Source organism: Lissotriton vulgaris, chromosome 3_1, assembly GCF_964263255.1.
Source record: "Lissotriton vulgaris chromosome 3_1, aLisVul1.2, whole genome shotgun sequence".
NCBI classification, from domain to species: domain Eukaryota; kingdom Metazoa; phylum Chordata; class Amphibia; order Caudata; family Salamandridae; genus Lissotriton; species Lissotriton vulgaris.
Genome location: NC_141689.1, coordinates 793,314,494 through 793,333,131, shown reverse-complemented (window position 1 = coordinate 793,333,131; position 18,638 = coordinate 793,314,494). Strand labels below are relative to the sequence as shown.

The 18,638-nt window shown below is 45.8% G+C and overlaps 1 protein-coding gene across 1 annotated transcript in view; it reads right to left on the bottom strand.

The window, feature by feature from the left end:
* The window catches only part of PHAX (phosphorylated adaptor for RNA export), a 124,703-nt gene that overhangs the window by 93,253 nt on the left and 12,812 nt on the right, over positions 1–18,638 (bottom strand). The window contains exon 2 of the mRNA XM_086961106.1: positions 1,862–2,493. Within this exon, the coding sequence (XP_086817232.1) occupies positions 1,862–2,493 (632 nt within the window). The remainder of the gene's footprint in view (positions 1–1,861; positions 2,494–18,638) is intronic.

Sequence of the window (18,638 nt, the reverse complement as noted above, 5' to 3'; positions counted from 1 at the left end):
TTCTCTCGCATGACTTTCCCAGGACTTGCGATTCCACTGCCACATAGCTTTTTCGCTATTTGAAAGAACTTGAACAAGCCTGATCAAATCATCCCAGCCTAGGTCAGGAAAAGTTGGGCTGGGAAGTTGATGATCTACACTGCAATCTCAGTTACCACACCACTTCAACATTACCTCGGTTATCATGTTAACCAGGGTTTTCCTAGAGGTGATTTTCTTCACTTGGACCCTCTAATTAAGTAAGCATGTCTAATTGAGTTCACATGATGCTAAGGCTTGTATGACGGAACAACGCATGTTATTATTTCACAAGCCTTAACAACAAGGTCATAACCATGACCGAGTCTTTACCACACGTGGCTTATCCAGCATGCCTTTACAACGAAATTCGTTGTAAAGGCAAAATTGGTAAAGGTAATGAGTGGTAAGGGTTACATCCCAGCTCCCTGCCTTGAATCCGAAAACCGACCCCAGCCCTAAAAGCTACACCAACTCCTCACCTTGAGCCCTAAACCCCGGCCCTAAATACTACTCAGACCTCGCCCTCAAAACCTCCCTGACACTTACCCCCCTAAACTCCCCCCCCACACCCCTAGACCCGGCCCCCAGGACCAGACTGGGAACCCAATGCAGCTCTGGCAAGGTTTCCGGACCAGGTCCCGCAAGTGTGAAGCACTGCTGCTTTTGTTATTGGGTGCCAATATCGCATCATCGCTGCAAACCGCACCCCAATAACAAAACCAACCCCCATTGCTACAAATTGAGCCCCACCCTTCCAGCCTCCTGAGGAAATGCTAGATGCCAGTCCAGCCCTGCCCAGTCCTGAAAAACACCCAACCCCCAACCCAACCTAAAAATCTGCAAAAGTACTCAAGCTCCATTCCTCCCATTGTTGTCTGCAGGAAGTCTCCAACACCTTCCACCCCCGCCCACTTGCTCCAATGCTAGACCGCTGACTGTCTTCACCACACATATACCTTTACCACCTTTACAACGGAAATCGTTGCAAAGGAATACGAGTGATTAAGGCATATACGTTGTTGCACTTGCGTTGTAACAGCATGTGCGTTTAGACCGCATTGTTATGGCTGTTTCCTGATGGCTAGCTATCACATTCTGGTTAACCCCTCATCTTTTGCCCAATTGGTTTCAATCAGAAGAACTCCAAGGGACATAGTCAAAGGTTTCCAGACAACATGCCATTTGACGAGTTGTGCCAGTCTCCCAAAACCGCTACATTACATCCTCCCCGATATTAACCTGGCACACTATGCCATCTTTAAATCTAACATACTTAACTGACTAAGGCCACAATTATGCTTGCCTACATTCTAATCTTGTGAAGGGTGCAAAGGTAGTCTCCTTGTACTCGACTGCAAAGCCCCAGGTTATGCGTGTTTCATCCTCTACCTCCCTTATTTTCCAATTTCTCCCCATTACCACTCCTCCATACAGCAGCTAAATTTATTTGCCATTTATTTTTCTGTCCATATCTAATGTCTGTGTGTGTGCTTGTGTGTGTGTGTGGGGGGGGGGCTGGGTGCCATGCACACAGACAGCTGTTGCTTGGCATACTTTCACCAAGTTACAAGGGAGTACAAAAACTCAAAGGTGCTCTGAGGAATTTAGCAGGTCTTAAACAGTGCACAGACTGGTGTTAAATGTGTAATTGTACCTTTTGAGTGATAAGATAGGCAAAATATCTATAATCTGTCACCAAGTAAAATATTTTCAAACCGTTTTGCATACAGACCACACTGTTGTGAACAATAAGCAACACTGAAAAGTCTATATAAAACTGTATAACTAAATAAATACTCAACAACAACTTAAAAATGATAGAAAGTGGCCCAAACCTCACCGAAAAGCAATTTCATCAGCAACTTTGTCTTCTGTATCTTCGTCTGTAATCTCAAATCGTCCTTTAAAGTCCATTTCTAATCGTTCCCCCAGCCTCTCTTTCACAGGCCGCTTTCGTTTGAGATGGGCATGTCCATTTTCCTCCCCTTTGTGGGCTGGTTTCTTATCCTCATTTTTTTCCTCGTTCATATACTCATCCAGCTCTTTATCCAAGATTGCCATCTCCTCCCCTCCTAGCTTTTTTTCTTTCTCCATTAATTTCTTAGCCAGAATATAATTGTAGGCCTCAGACTGCCGGCTCATATCAAGCTGCCCATCCATGCCCAATATTCCAAGCTCCGTTGCTACTAAATCTTGACTCTGATCCTGTAGAACAGAGCCCCAGATATTGTTCATTTTTTTCATGGGGGGTGCAGCTGGCCTTGAATACCCTAAAACAAAGGGTAAGGGTTCAGGTTTAGGAGGCAGATTAACCTGCTTTGGTCGTTTCCACAGGGAACGGACTTCATCATCAGAGTCCGAAGCACTTTCATCACTTGAAACTGCACCCTTGGTTGTGCGATAACTGGAACCAGAAGGAAGGGTTAAGGCGATGTTTTGAAGACTTTGATCTGTGCAATTCAAGAAAGATTTCTGAAGAAATAAAAAAAAATTAAAAAAATTACCACAAGGCTAGAGGAAATTACCGTACAAGAAATAACTTAACTGTGGACAAGCTAGATCCTTCCATACAATGCCAGAGGTAATGGACACAACTAAGACAGCAAAGGAGAAAACAAAGTCATATTGTTAGCGGTGATAGTACAAACAAGCACAAACCATCCTCATTCATCCTCTCCAAATGTATTCGCAGTGCTGTCATTATTTTTAAGAACTCCTGGTCTAATGCAAAACGTCACTTGTGCAGGCTTCTGTTTGGTTGGTATATTATATTCGGCAAGTTGTGAAAGCCTATGCACATCATATGGGCAGCTGATATTTGCAGACTACCACATGCCTTTGGCTAATTCATATTAAATAGCCAGCTGATATTAGCCCAGTGCTTCAAACCTTTGGCAAATGCATTTTTTGTGGACAATGAATGCCCAGTAGTGCAGGCCTCAGGGATAGGCAAGTGATGTGATCAGGGAACATTCGTCCAAATTTTAAATGTGTTTATATCTAATATTGAAGGATTATGACTCATGTTTCCAACATTTAACACAGCAGCAGCATAGTAATATTGATGCAAATAATCTCTGTGATATTTGAGAGGTACCGTTTTGGTCTAAAAGAAACTTTTTTATAGAAGTTACATGAAATATAAAAACAGCATGTCTCTCCAAAATGTCCATTATAGACTCTCAGATATCACCCACATTAACAAGCATTGGCAAAGCTAACAGGTCACGCCTTTAACCCTTTCGCTGCTGATGACGAGCTCAGCTCGTCATCACCCACGGGTGTCGTGTGCTGATGACGAGCTGAGCTCGTCATGAAGAAGGGGAATCTGAATATTTCAGCACAGCGCAAAAATCCCCGCAGCAGCCATGTGGTTAATATGTGATGTATGGTATTGTAATACAGTGGATTGTGTTTGAATGAGTGTGTGTTGTAATTGTTAGTTTTCTGTGTAAGTTTGTTTTACCAGTGCTTTTGTATCAAAGGCTTTTATTAAATTTTGCCCTAGTGATATTTGTTTATTGTGCATAAAAAATTTGAAACTATTTATTTTTTCAAATAATCAATTTGTTACTGAACAGTACACTTAGTATCCCGTGGGAGTGGACCCTCTTTACAACAGTAAATATATTGCGTATGCAGTAGTAAAACATATAACAACACTTTTGTAATTCATATTTTGTATTCTCTTGTAAAGTGCTGCCTGCAAGCGGGATTTTTTAAATTAAAGTGCACTTAGTAGCCACTTGACCCCCGTTGGTTTAGAAAAGATATTGTGTACGCAGTAGTATTGCTGTCATCTGTTGTATTAACTGTCTTATTACGCACATGTTTGGCTGTGTAGCCACCTATTTGTAATATTTTGTACTCATGTATGGCTTTGTTTCCACCTATTTGTACTATTTGACCTATTGATTTATCTGTCTAACTATGCTCCCTCATGTACCTCTCTTTGTAAAGCGCTCTGATATCTGCAAGGATCTTGTCCGCGCTATATAAAACTTTCAAAATAAATAAATAAATACATCTGGATGCTGTTTTAAAGGCTTTCCATGGATTACATTGTATCAGAGGCAGCGTACATCCAAAAGTACTTTAGGAGGAACAGAAATTCATTAAAAAAAAACACATATTTTATTGACTTTTAATGGTACCGTTTGGGCAGCTGCTTGACAGTTACACATTAAAGACAGGATCGAGCCAAAGTACCAAACGTCGAAACCGTATTGACTACAGAGGTCTATATAACAAAACGTTGCGCAGACAGCTCCATTCCTCATACAGTATAAGTGTTTGGGTGAGTACCCGTGTAGGTAACAGTAAGAATGCGGAGTACGGTGTAACGTGGAAAAGGACGTATGTGGGCGCTTACTGATCAAGGGGTCTGGGAAGGAAAGGGGGAAATCTATACCCCCATATGTAGCCCATTGCGACCATATTTTCCTATGTTTCTAAGGGCACCCGCGCACCTGGAACACAGCAATCTCCGCACCCATGCAGCTATCTAGCTCTAAACAGCAATTGACTTTTGGCGCTACAGGAGCATTTTTATTCAGGCTCTCCTGGAGATCATTTTGAAATTAAATTAGTGGAAAGAGATAAGCGTCGCATGGATTCCTTTTTAATAATCTGTTGAAATAAAATTATTAAATTGAAAGAAGTGATGTTCAGCAAAATTAAATATGGAAACATTAAAAATGCAGATGGAAAAAAAATTGCCAATCAGAAACAAAAAAGTGTTTGCCAAAATAAAGTTAGCAGAGGGACTCACACCGACTGTATTGTAACAGAGGCTGTTAATTGAAGCATGTTTTTGGACTGCTTGTGTAAAAAGCCTACGGGAGTCTGGTTTCAGACTAGTGTATGTTTTAAACACACATATTTTGTAACAGGCGGAGTTCATATGAAAGGGCTTTAGTAAGTCCCTTAGTATACCTGCGAGTGGTGCCTCTTTACAAAAGTAAATATATTGCATATGCAGTAGTAGGCTGTGAACTGAATGTTCTTTAAATCACTTTCCATGGATTCCATTGTAACAGAGGCAGAGTACATATGAAAGCCCTACAGGAGCAGTTTTACCCAGACGGCGCTTGACAGCGTTTTGCAATGAACTTTGTGGCAAGAGATAAACGCATTGCACATGATCAGCACATTTAATTATAATAATTACATTAATTTGTTTCAGATGTTCAGGGACTTTAATAGATGTTCTCAAAATCAGAGAATAATGATGTGGCATGATTAATAGTCTGTGCCATCTAAAGAAAGGCACACAGAGCAAAATGGCGATATGAAAAAAGGTAGAGGAACAAACGCATACAGTCACACCGACTTCTTTAATAATCTGTGATATTGAAAGAAAATGAAGTACAACAAAGTGATACGTGGAAATATTAAAAATGCTAACGTAAAAAATGCACTGCGCTTACAACATCGCAGGCGCACTCTGGAAGTCAGGCAGCCTTTGTTTGGACGTGGGCGGGGCTCGTCAAAGAAACAGGAAGTAACCGCCGAGGAGGACGTCCGAAACATGCAGGCTCCACGCTGAAGTCCCAGGGCGCTTCAGAGAGACCAGGCGAAAGAGCGAGGGCAGACTGCATGGCAACAGAGGCAACACGGGGCTCCCGAGTGGTGAGGAGACCCCTGCGGCGTGCCAAAAGACGGCCCAGGAACCTGCACACCGAGCCGGTAAGTGAGAGCTTGCAGGCTGTTAGAAGAAAAGTGTGCGCGAGCGCGCGTGTGTGTGTGTGTGTGTGTGCGCGCGAGTCTGTGTCTGTGTCTGTGTCTGTGTCTGTGTGTGTGTGTGTGTGTGTGTGTGTGTTTGTGCGCGTGTGTGCCTGTGTGTGTGAATGTATGCATGCATGCATGCGTGCGTGTGTGTGTTAAAAGAGCCGATGACTGGTGGTGGATGGAAAGAGAAAGTAACCAGCGCGAGTGTGTTTTAGTCTGTGTGGTGGCTGGCTGTGTGCGCACGCGTGGACGGAGCCGACGTGCGCGTTCGCGCACCCAAATCCAGGGGAAAAGCGCGTGGCACCCTCTTGTCCGTCATTCCCCCGAAGTCGATAACTATAGTTGTCGATCTGGACTGCATCCTACGGATGCTTACCAGCTCGACCTAAAAAGGCGCACTGACAAAGGGTCTGAGGGATAGAAGCATCAAAGTAACACCAAAGCTAGAAAAGCTGCCCCAGGCTGCCACTGTGATATCGGAAACCAAGCCGAGGTCCTGACCGGGGGATAGGGGTCGAAGACTTAATCTATGCAAGCTACAGTGGAGACCACTTTAAAGAGCACATTGGTAAGGAGCAAGAGGATCGAACCCCGAAGTAAAATCATGCTGGCTGGTAACAGTCACGCTGCTGTACAGACTAACTGATGCTTTTGGTGACAGGCATGCTATCTTGTAGACTGATTAATAAAGAAAATATGTTGAAACTGAAAAACACATGCTTGCTTGTCGGTGACAAATGCACCAAGCCTAAATATGTGGCATGTAATTATGTGGCACTGAGTGGTATTGTTTGGAGTGTATGTTGCATCGAGTGCAGTGTAGTTATGAAGCATAATTATGTGGCACTGAGTGGTATTGTGTGGAGTGTGTTGCATTCAGTAGAGTGTAATTATGTGGCGTGTAATTATGTGGCACTGAGTGGTATTTGGAGTGTATTTTGCATGGAGTGCAATGTAATTATGTGGCGTGTAATTATGTGGCACTGAGTGGTATTTGGAGTGTATGTTGCATTGAGTGCAGTGTAATTATGTGGCACTGAGTGGTATTCGGAGTGTATGTTGCATTGAGTGCAATGTAGTTATGAAGCATAATTATGTGGCACTGAGTGGTATTGTGTGGAGTGTGTTGCATTCAGTAGAGTGTAATTATGTGACACAGTGGTATTTGGAGTGTATGTTGCGTTGAGTGCAGTGTAATTATGTGGCGTGTAATTATGTGGCACTGAGTGGTATTTGGAGTGTATGTTGTGTTGAGCGCAATGTAATTATGTAGCATATAATTATGTGGAGTGTATGTTGTATTTAGTAGAGTGTAATTGTGTGGCGTGCAATTATGTGGCACTGAGTGGTATTGTTTGGAGTGCATGTTGCATTGAGTGCAGTGTAATTATGTAGCATATAATTGTGGTATTGTGTGGAGTGTGTGTTGCATTCATTGCATTGGTGTTTACAAACTCCTCTCACTGTGCAGCCAGAAAAAGTAAAGTAAAGTGAATTATGTGACAGTCTAGCAGGGGTACAGAGACTGTGAAAGGCTGTAGGCTGCTATTTTTTGTAACACACCACAAAATGTAAATACCTGTAAATGAACTGTACACATTCAGCAGTTATGACAGCAACTATGAAGCACATGTTTTGTAAATCTGAAGTGTGATTAAAACAAAGATATTAATAGGATCAAACCAAACAAATCAAGACAACTTTTTGGGAGATGTTCAATAATAATTATTTACTGACACTCAATAGCCACATTTGTATGCAATATAGTTTTATCAGTAAAACTGTAAGTATGTAGATGACAGGGCGCTACTACACAATGCATTAATGAAGTTACAAATTGCCTTCCTCATGTCCATTAAAGCTTGGTAGGTCGTGAAAGTTTATCATGAAAAAAATTAGTCGTAGTTCTAAAAAGTTTGGGAAGCACTAGCCTTGGGTATTACTATGAATGGACAGGGCTTTCCGGTACTCCGCACCGGCAGTTCTAAAAAGCAGGTGCTGAGACGGGTCCCTATCGGGCTCTCCATTTATGCCTTCACCCTCAGGGTGAAAAAAAATCTGAACTTTGGAGCAGTGCCTGCCACCCTGCACTGCCTATGATGTGACTTCGAAGAGACTTGTTATAGTACTGTCAATCTCATTATTTCAGAACTGAAACATTTTCGATATTATATACAACGAAGACATAGTAAAAGAGATTTCTCGGCAGTACCTACCAAATTGATTAGAGTTGGGGTCTGGTAGGGGCGTATCTGGGAACCGGGCTGCGAGACAATTTATTTAACTATATCGGCATTTTCTCCTTCCACATAAAGCGCCCTAGTGCGCTGCCTTCGGCCACGTTCGGCTCATATGAGCAAGGCATAGCCAGTGCTTATTTTTGCAGCTTAAGATAGCACGAACTTGGCCGGAGGACATAAAGCACTTTACACGAGGTGCAATGTTTTACATGAAAGCATAATTTCGGTTACGGTGTGGGGAGACTATGTGAAGGACTTTGAGCACACGCTGGGAATGTAAGCACCCTGTGCCATAAAAAATGATGCTTTCATGTAGAACTTTTGGTGCTCATGAAAAGCGTTTTAATGACCTCATGGTAAGTTCGCGCTTTATAAAAATAGATTAGAGTGGGTCGTGGGGGTCTGGTAGGGGCGTGTCTGGGAATCTGGTGGCTGGGCAGGTATTTAACAATATCGGCATTTTCTTCTTCCATGTAAAGCGGCAGTGCGCTGCCTTTAGCCAAGTTCGGCACATATGTGCAAGGCATAGCCGGAACTTTTTTGCAGATTTATATAGCGCGAACTTGGCTGGAGTACAGTAAATCGCTTTAGATGACATGAGATGCAAATGTTTAACATGAAAGGATAATTTCTGCGTTTAGGGCTTGGGAAGATTAGGTTAAGGACGCTGAGCAAACGCTGGGATGTGAGCACCCCATGCCATAAAAACAAACAAGCCGCGCTCTGATGCAACGTGACTGCACGCGTCAGGACACAATGGCAGCGGGAAGGCCCGGAGCCGAGACGGTGACCTTGGCACTCACCCCGTGTGGTTCATTCCCAGCGCTCTGTAGCGCCTGCTTGTCTTTCCGCACGTTTCTGCCATTATTTTAACAAGCCCGTCAGAGGTCCGTGAACTATGCTGCTTCCGTCTTTCAGCCTAGCAATACCGGCGTGGTCTGCGGCTCGCGAAAGTGTAAGCGTGCTCGTCATCGCAAAAAAAACGTAAAAGTCGCGTGAACTGTTCACGAAGCGCGCGTCGTGATCTGATTCTGCCACTATGGTAGAAGCGCACGCGCGCGACCTCTCCCAGCGGAGAAGCAGGAGTAGTTTGGAAGTGTTGCAGTCCGCGCGCATACGCCTGAGGTGCTCAGATCGCAGCGGTTGCTGAAAGGCTGCGCACCATGGCACCTTTGCCGAAGCTCGGCTCCCTGGTCCTCCTCGGTTTATGGTGTTTGCGCAGCAGGGTGTCCCAGGCGGCGGCTGCGAGCCCCCGCAAGGGCGCAGCGGAGCAGTGCGGGCCGAAGGTAAGCCGGGCGCGCTGGCACCTGATGGCATGTCTGTCCTGCACCAGCTGGGGAAGTCCGCTGGCCCGGGCATGCCTTCCTTGGATTACCTGGGGAAGTCCACAGGTCGCGGCTGTGCATAGCGCTTTGTTAGAAGGGAGTTTTGGGAGCTATGTACCCCGGCTGTGCAGAGAACACCCGGACTGTGGGACACGCAGAAAGAGCCCGGTAAGTGGAGGGGGGTGTACGTGCATGTGTTCGAGTGTGTCTGTGCGTGTGTCTGTCTGTGTGCGCATGGCTCTGTTTAAGGGGGGCGCGTGTGTATGCAGTGGGTGATGTGTATGCGTGTCTTTGTGTGTGCAGGGGGGTGGGGGGCGGCAGCGTGTGTATGTGTGCGCACGCCTGTGTGTGTGTGTGTGTGTGAGCGTGCATGCAGAGGGGTGGGTGCTGGCTGTGTCTGTGTGTGCGCGCCGTTAATGCATGAGAGCGAAGCGAAAGCAGGGGCTGTGAGTTCATCATCTGTGCAAGCGTGGCTCAGAAGCCCGCTCCCGCGGTCAAAACTGAGACTGCAAAAGCGCGCGTTTGAGTCGTGTCCACATTCCCAAATACGAATGACAATAGTTGTTGAAGCTGACAGCATTCACTGCTTCGCATTGAATGCAGGTCGTGCTTCGACCTAAAAAACTAGTGCAGAGTGTTATTGTGATCACCTTTGGTGCACCTGTCATTAGGGTGACTCTTGTATAACGACCAACATATTTTGTTTGAAATCTGAATGTAAGGCAGCTGACAGCTGATGACCACAGAGAAACAATATGGACGGCCCACTACTACGTCCTCCTTGTTGATTCTTATTTGACAAGCCTAATCTGAAGGATTATTCCCAAAGTATGCTGCCAAACTTGAACTATTTCGAATATACTTGCCTGGTTTCACATAGCCACTCTTGAAACAGATGAGACAGGGTAGTAGTACATGGTGGGAGTATCTTCAATAACTAATTAACAACTCTGCACTTTCAAGACAGAAACTGCAAAATACACATTTCTGGCCAGCATTCCATAACACTCTTCAATTACAAGTCCAGCCAGCAACCAAAGCCTTCAGCAGCATTGGCGGTTCACAGCTACTAAAAAATCATCCCCAATTCTGCATTTCATGGGCCTGATGCTCTTTGCAATTCTGGATGTTTCACTTCCACCAGCGAATGCACTGAACTACTATGGGCTTCCAGTCGGTGTGCAATATGAAGGAAGACCCCTAGATAAATGTTCTAAAATACTGCACACCAGAAAGAGGCTAAGTGATAGGGATGTGAGAGATGGAGCTGTGTAAGCTTGCTCCTGAGTAGACACCGGAGGAGCAAAGAGACTGTAGAGGTGTGCTGGGATGATTCACACACCTGTTCTTCTTGACACTATGGCTGACAATGGTCTGTGTACACGACACAGGAGATAGTCTGCCTGCAAAAAGAATAACTATTTGCTAGTCTGACAAAGTCAAGAATGCATTACAGCAGAAGTGGCTTAGGGCCAGATGTATCAAGATTCCGTTTTGCGAATCCTAAATAGCGATTTTTTGCGAATCGTTATTTAGAATTCGCAAAACGGTATGTATGTACAAAAACGCTATTTTTTAGCAATTCCTTATTATTCTTTATTTGCGAATTCGCATTTTGCGAATTCGCAAATAAAGAATAATTTCCAATGCATTCCTATGGGCCAGGAGGCCCATAGGAATGATAGTGCAATAATTCTCAAATTGCGAATTCGCAATTTGAGAATTATTTCAAGGGTGCAGGGGGTGTCTCAAAGACACCCTGCTGCACCCCTGAAATCTACATGTGTGTGCATGTGGCACACATACATGCCCTATGGGCATGTATGTGTGTCACATGCCACCCTCACAAATGCCAAATAGGGCATTTTAAAAAGAAATCACAAATTACCACCAAATACAAGTTGGTGGTAATTTGCGATTTCTTAACTCAAAATCGCAATTTCAAAATGTGTCATACATAGCATTTAAGGAATCGCAAAATTTGCGATTCCTTAAATGCTATGGCAAAATAAGGAATCGCAAATAATTGCAATTCCTTAAATTGCGATTTTTTCATACATTTGAAAAAATGCAAATCGACCGTTTGCGAGTCGCAAAGGTCGAAATTCTGTGAATTTCGGCCTTTGCGAGTCGCAAAAGCCTTGATACATCTGGCTGACGGCTTTTGGCGTGGGCTGGCTGACCGCATTCCAGCTCTTTCCCAACTTGCAGCTGTGTACAAGGACTGTGTGACCAGTTCTGCAGATGCAGAAAGGAGCCACAGCATCTACAAAATTATTCTCTCATCCAGACGACGGTCCCTTTCAGAGCAATCGATCCGGGCATTATTGTTTTTACATTATAACCAGCAGCACAATACTGGTCTAGATTTGGAGTGCTCAGAAGAACTGAACGTACATGGTCAAGATTAACAAATGGGCTGAATTGTAAATAAACAAAATGTACATAGCTCCACGTTTTAAAATAACTCAAACAATAAGATATCTGTGTTTGTTGTTGAAAAAACCCCAAAATAAAATGCTGCTAAATTTCCATTTTTGTGCCGCTACATTTTCATTTTTGTGCCGCTAAATTTGCAAATCCATGCCGCTATATCCTGGGGGGTCGCATTAAGGAATTCAATGGGAATCCGTTGGGCCCCATCACCTTTCCTGATTGGATATTGTTTATGGCCAGGCGGATTTCATCGTCCGAGAGATCGTCCTCTAATGCCTTTCTATCCTCTAGGGACAAGGTAGGCAGCTGAATGTCGGCTAACAATTGTTGGGAGTCATCCGCTGTGGCGGTAGTGGAGGAGGTATAGACTTCTTCTAAATGATATGCAAATGCATCAGCAACCTCTTGCGGATCTGAGATATGGTGCTGATCACAGAGTTAATTCACCATAGAGCTCAAGGGGTTCAATATAGGTCAGGTCAAGCCTCCACTCACCGAATATTTCACAATCTGATTAACCAGGTCATAATTTGATGGAGCAAATAACTTTTGACCACTTCTGTATGTGTATTCACTACTTTTTATGTAATACACTGGCACTTGTCAAGGCCCAAGCTATGCCACAGTCGCTCCCTGCTTTCTCATGTATTGTGTCCCACCTCTGTACTCATCTTCATGTGTGATATGCCATAAGTCATTCTACACCAATGTGAAAAGAAATTTCAACATATGTGTGATGTATACAACATTTTTAACATACAATTAAACAACAATAATGTGACAAAAAATGTGTACACGGTATGGAACGCCTCACGGAAGTAACCCCATGGGAGTCCACTGGTTCTCATCATTAGCGCCTCCATATCAACAAAAAAAATTTATAAATCTAAGCAGTGTGCAAGTGTTGTGAGCAAATACTATCCCTAATCAGCGAGTTGTGATTAGCTGGATAAAATAAGCTATAGGATGAGTCTCCCTAGTGCTTAGCTCCTGACCCCTAACAAAGTGGTACCTACTGCTATTAGGACTACTTTGTTCTATTAAAAATTAGCTAAACCATCACTAGCTACCATTCTTTATTCTCTGCCGTGGGTTTGCTCGTTTAAAAGACACTCCGTTGCCTATTATGATTTGTGGCAATTTCTTCAGGGCAAGGGTCAGATCTCACATTTCTGCTTTAGATCAGCGATCAAGGAGTACCTAGAGGACACAATAATAAAAACACACAAACAGCACGTAGTCAGCACAACCCGGGGGTGTAAGCTCCCCATCGCAAATGTTGGTTCACACGTATAACCATTGTGTTCACCGCTATCATGCCCTCTTTGGGCATACCGGTGACCCTTTGTTCATAATATGTGTTGCGGTTGTCAATCCCCAACTACCTTTAGTTAATCTGTGGAGACAACATTCTTCTGGTTAAAATCAGTTTTCACAGTGTATTTTTGACAAGTCTATCTCCTGGTTATCTGTCCGTGCTCCCCACTGATCACAGAGTGTCAATCTAGGCACCCAACGCAAATCCTGCTCCCTTCTCCAACCACGCCAGCAATTTACCAGCTCTATCGCCCATTTCATAGAGCCTGGGTCTTGCGGCTAGCATTCGGGCCTGTTCCCGCTCGCCAGCCAAAGTTTTATATTCTGTTTGTGCTCTATAATTTTCACTACGGGACTGTGTGTGGTCTATTTCTAGCTGTAGGAGATCAGTCTCCAACTGTATTAGTTGATGCTGCTGTTTTGTTCGATAGCCCACCTTGAGCGCCAATGCCTGCTCCTTTAAAAGTGCCTTATAAGCCTCCCATACTATTTGTGCAGAGTCAACTGAACCCACGTTTTCAGTAAAATAGTTTTCTGTACGAGTCAGTAAACTCTCCTTTATATCTGGGATTTTAAGTAGCCAGGGGTTGATCACTATCGTGTTGTGCTGCTTCTGATTAGGATAGGTGAATTTCACTCATACACGGAGTGATCACAAATACCTCTTGGTAGGAAGTGTGGGTTATGCAGATGACCGATGTCGGCCATGAGAGTCAGAAAATAGTCTATTTGTGACAGCCTTTTGTGGGCGTTCGAGTAGTATGTGAGATGGGTAAGGTCCGGATGAAAGTATCGCCATACCTCTGTGAGTCCCATGGCCGTGATGAAGTCTGACAGGAGTCTGCAGGGGAGTGCCTGCAGGCGAATCGGCTGACTGTCTAAGTGCTCATTAAAGGTCATATTAAAATCCCCACCTAGAATTTGGGTTCCACTCAGGAGATCTACCATAAATTTATCAAGGTCTGTAGGTGCCTCCTTACCAAACGCTGGTCGAAGATATACGGAAATGACATTAAGCGCTCTACCCTCCCAGCTTGCCTCCAGCACAGAAAATCTGCCCTGGGGGTCTGCTCATGTCCGCAGCGGAGTGAGTGCAAGACTTTTTTTTTTTAAAGAGGATACCGGTTCCCCTTGAACTGGATGTGAATCTCGCGTGGACCAGAAGCTTATAACCCCAACGCGACAGGGCTTTACACTTATTTCCCACTAAGTGAGTTTCTTGTAGTAGGACCAAATCAGGGGCCTGCCTCTTGATATATTGTAATACAATTCTTCTTTTTATTTTATCCCCCAGCCCATGGACGTTCTAAGTTAAGACTGAGAGTGATGTGTTTCCCAATCTAGCCGCCATATTCACCCCAACACAAAGGCCAGGGAGCCAGAGGGCCACCCATATGAGACGCAGAATTCCATACCTACTGGCTACTCATTTTTTATAAGCTGAAAGTGCCTGTCAAACCAATGACTTCCTAATGACCGCATGGAGACATATTTAACACAATTAGGAATGTTACAGGTGGTTAGTTCAAATCTTTCAAACCTTGTGACGGAATTACTTATATAAAACATATCCTCCCCCTCCTACCCAATTCCCAACTGCCCCCCTGCCTGTGGATTCAGAACTACCCACCCCCAAACTAGGCAAAGTGCCTGTCACCCCACCCTCCAGTTGAAGGTGCCTGGTTTACAGCGCTTAGCCCTCCTCCACCTAGATCTATCTATTTAAAACATATTATGTGGGGTGACCCGCGTTCCTGCCTCTGGCGGTTGCCCATTGGAAAAACATTAGCAGTCTTCTCACTTGAGGGCAAGGAAGCAGTGACACTTGACACCTTCCACCGCTGTATGCTCGCAACTGCGGACTGGCTGAATCAGAACTTGCTGCAGTTCAACAGCTCTAAGACAGAAGTCTTACACTGCACCACTGACCGCGTCCCTAGACCTCTCCCGACGGATTTTTGGCCACCCTCCTTCCAAAGTACAACTGGGCCTACCACCTCGGTCCGCAACTTGGGAGTGATGTTTGGGTCCAACCTCCAATTGGATGCAGCTGTGAATAAAACAGTGAGTACTTGCATGGGATTGCTTCGCATGTTGAGAAAGGTTCTCCCGATGCTTCCTAAGGACAGCAGGCCAGAGGTGGTGAAGAGCATTATCGTAAGCCGTTTGGATTACTGCAATGCTCTATTTCTTGGAGCACCAGCCACCTTGATAGGAAAGCTGCAACGGGTGCAAAATCTTGCAGCCAAATTGGCGCTTGCTCGCCGCCGCCACGACTCCTCATCCCAGGCATTAAGAGACCTCCATTGGTTACCGATCCTTCAACGGATCGATTTTAAATCTGTATGTATCGTATTCAGGGCCCTTCACGGACATGGCCCAGTACCACTTCAGAACATGTTTCATTGGTACACCCCGTCTAGACCCCTTCGCTCGGCTTCCGCTTATCTTGCTGTGGTGCCTAAAGTTCTGAGAGCTCGGCTGGGCGGCCGATCTTTCAGCTTTACGGCAGCCAGACTATGGAACACTCTTCCGTTAGGATTGAGAAGTATGCATGACCTTGTCTCTTTCAAGAAAAATTTAAAAACACATCTCTTCCCTAGGACTGCATCTTCTTAGTTTTCCTAAATTTCAGCAGGGTGTGCAGCAGGATTTTCTTCAGTCAAAGCGCCAGGATACCCGTGGGGTGACAGACACGCGCTATACAAGATTACAAATACATACATAATACATACATATAGTCTTCTTGACGCTGGGAGTATATACTTGGATCAGTTAGGCCCAACTACAGCAGTCAGCAGGCCCCACCTATGTCTGCTGATAATACCTAACTCCCCCAGAGTCACTTATCGGTGGTCTGCAAAATTCACTGATGGGACCAGAGCCTTTGTGCATTTAGCTGCGAGTTGTTGAGTCCGTGTCTCTGTTGAAGGAGTTACTTTGTGGCCCCAGAAGGTGTTCAGGGATGTTATTCCGTGGTCCGTCTTGTCGTTCCTTATGGGGTTTCCCTACACGCCTCCAGCCGTCTATCCAGTCCCACGCTTCCTCCGGTGTGGATAAGAAACAGGTCTTTCCATCAGCTTCTACACGGAGCCGTGCTGGGAACATCATAGCATATTTCACCTCTTTGTCCCGAATCGCATCTTGGACTTTCATCGTAAAGTCAGGAAAAAAGAAAACCACACTGTCTTCCAGCGTGGCGAATTGGCTCGCTCCGCTTGAAGTATAACATCCCGATCTCTGAAGATGAAGATTCTGGCTATTATCGGTCAAGGGGGAGCTCCCGGCTTAGGCCTTCCCCCTGGGACACGAGCCCACTCCACAGAGAAAGTTTGAGAGTCTATTTAGTTGTAAATGTTTCAGTATTAACTCCTCTACAAACAGATCCGTTGCAGGGCCTTCCGCTCGTTCTGGCACAATGGCTCTCTTCTTCTTGACAAAGGGGTGCAGGAACAGCAGCACAGCTCAAAATAAAGCAGCCTTGCAGAGAGTTGAGCTCCTCACCTTTGTGACGCTGTGTGGCTGATAGGGAGGATCTCCCGCCCGGCTCGTGAGTTCCGGAACGCTCCATGCTAAGTTGGGATGCTCTGATGTAAAGAGTGTATTTTAAGGCTCAGGGAGAGGGCTGCACTTATGGAAGGTCACGAGCCCGGCTGGTTATGGCTGATCATCACCGCTGCACGCCTATCAGCAAGTCTCTGGGTTTGCCGCACTGTATAGGCCTTCAGCTGTACCCGGGCCCACCGCCGCGGGCCGCTTCAACTCTGGCTCCTCCTGGGGCCTCAATGCCACATGCTGGTGGGCTTCAGTCAGCCGTTATGCCGCTGCGTGCTGGTTCCACTCCGGTGCTGGTAGATATGCTACTAAGGGTGCTTTGCTCTGGTTAATCTAAAGCTGCGCCGGTAGATGCACTGCTATCCTTCGCGGGTGTGACGCACACCACAGCCCCCGGAGAGTTAGGTGGCAGGGCCTGTAGGCTCACCGGAGCCGCCCCTCAAGCGTGCCAAAACGTTTGGGCCACAGAAGTCTCGCAGGCCTCACGCAACTGGACACGCTAGCTTCACCCCGCCCTGGGTCAGTAATTGCGACGACCCACACTCATCCGTCTGACATCTCTCAGGCCTGCACTGTCCGCAAACAGCCTCTCCAAAGCACATTATTGCTGCACACCTTAACCCCTTCGATGCTCATGACGGAACGGTTCCGTCATGAGCATCGGTTGAGCTGTGCTCATGACGGAACCATTCCGTCATGACCACACCCATTAACATAGGGGCTCAGCACTGGTGATAAATCTGGGCAGCAGCCAAGGTGTTAATCTGCTCTGCCCGGGTTTCCATGGCAGCGCCGGGGCGCAACATATAACGCACCGCCCCAGGCAGTTGGGGAGCAGGACATGCAGTGCCACCAGGATCTGGGAATCTATTAAGTTATTCACACTGTACCCTGCTTCGGATACTTCTGCAGCAGCTGGGATCCAGCACCGCTTGAAAGCCACATTAGTCATGTCTTCATTCAGTCTCTGTCTCTGCTTCCTGACGTTAGTGGTTTTCCGGGCTTCGATTGAGCTGTGGGTCGGAGTTTTAGCGCTTCAAACACCCCTAAGGCATGGGGGCCGGGGCCTCACTCACCCATCCACCAACACACCGGTCAGCACTGTGCAGCGCCCGGACACAGCCTTTACAGAGTCAGCTCCCTCTGCGCCTCACGGCCGCACCTGAGTGTCACATACATCTCGACGTCCCGGACAGACAGGGAAAAGAATACGCTGGGTCGCAGGGGTCCGTGCATCTGTTCAATTTTCCCTGTTGGACCTTGCACTGGGTGTCTCCTGAGGCAACCGAGATCTACGACCAAGTAGCTGCATAACTCACGCCGCCATTTTGCCTCAGTCTCCGCTCCTCAGCATTTATTACTTCCCGGGCTCTGGACAAGATCCAGGCAGGATTTTCAGTGTCTCAGACAACCCCGCACATGGGGGGCAGGGTCTCTGCAACCCCGGCCCGTAATTGCTTGATTTACAGCAGGATATTTAGCCGGATTCTAGGTGAGGGCTACGGAGCCGCGTTAGTGTGAGGCCATTCCAGTCGGCTGCAAGCCACGCCCCCGAATTTTTAAAGTTTTAAGTATCAACACCGCCAAGAAGCACAATATGCCAATAGTCAATGGCCGCTGTAGACTGGGCTCAAGGTGCAGCTTGGAGCCAACCGCAATCAAGTGCACGTTGGATACACTAATCATGTTCAACTTGGTCAAAGATTTTACCTTCGGACTAATTCCTTCAAGTTCCAATCCAACACACGAGTACACTTTTAAAGCCTTCCAAGACCTCAGATGAGGCACCTCATAGATTGCATGGTGCCCGGCAGAGGCTGACATCAGAGTTCAGTGCAGGTCTAGCTGCCACTGGGCAGTTGTGCTAAAACACACTATGGTATTTCTATTGTCCTCCCTCATCTAGCACTAAAATCCGTGTTTATGGCAGTCACTGTACCTCCAATAAATCAAAAAGCACACAAATCTGGCACAACAAACAAGACGGCAAATACACAAGAACTGTTTTAGAATC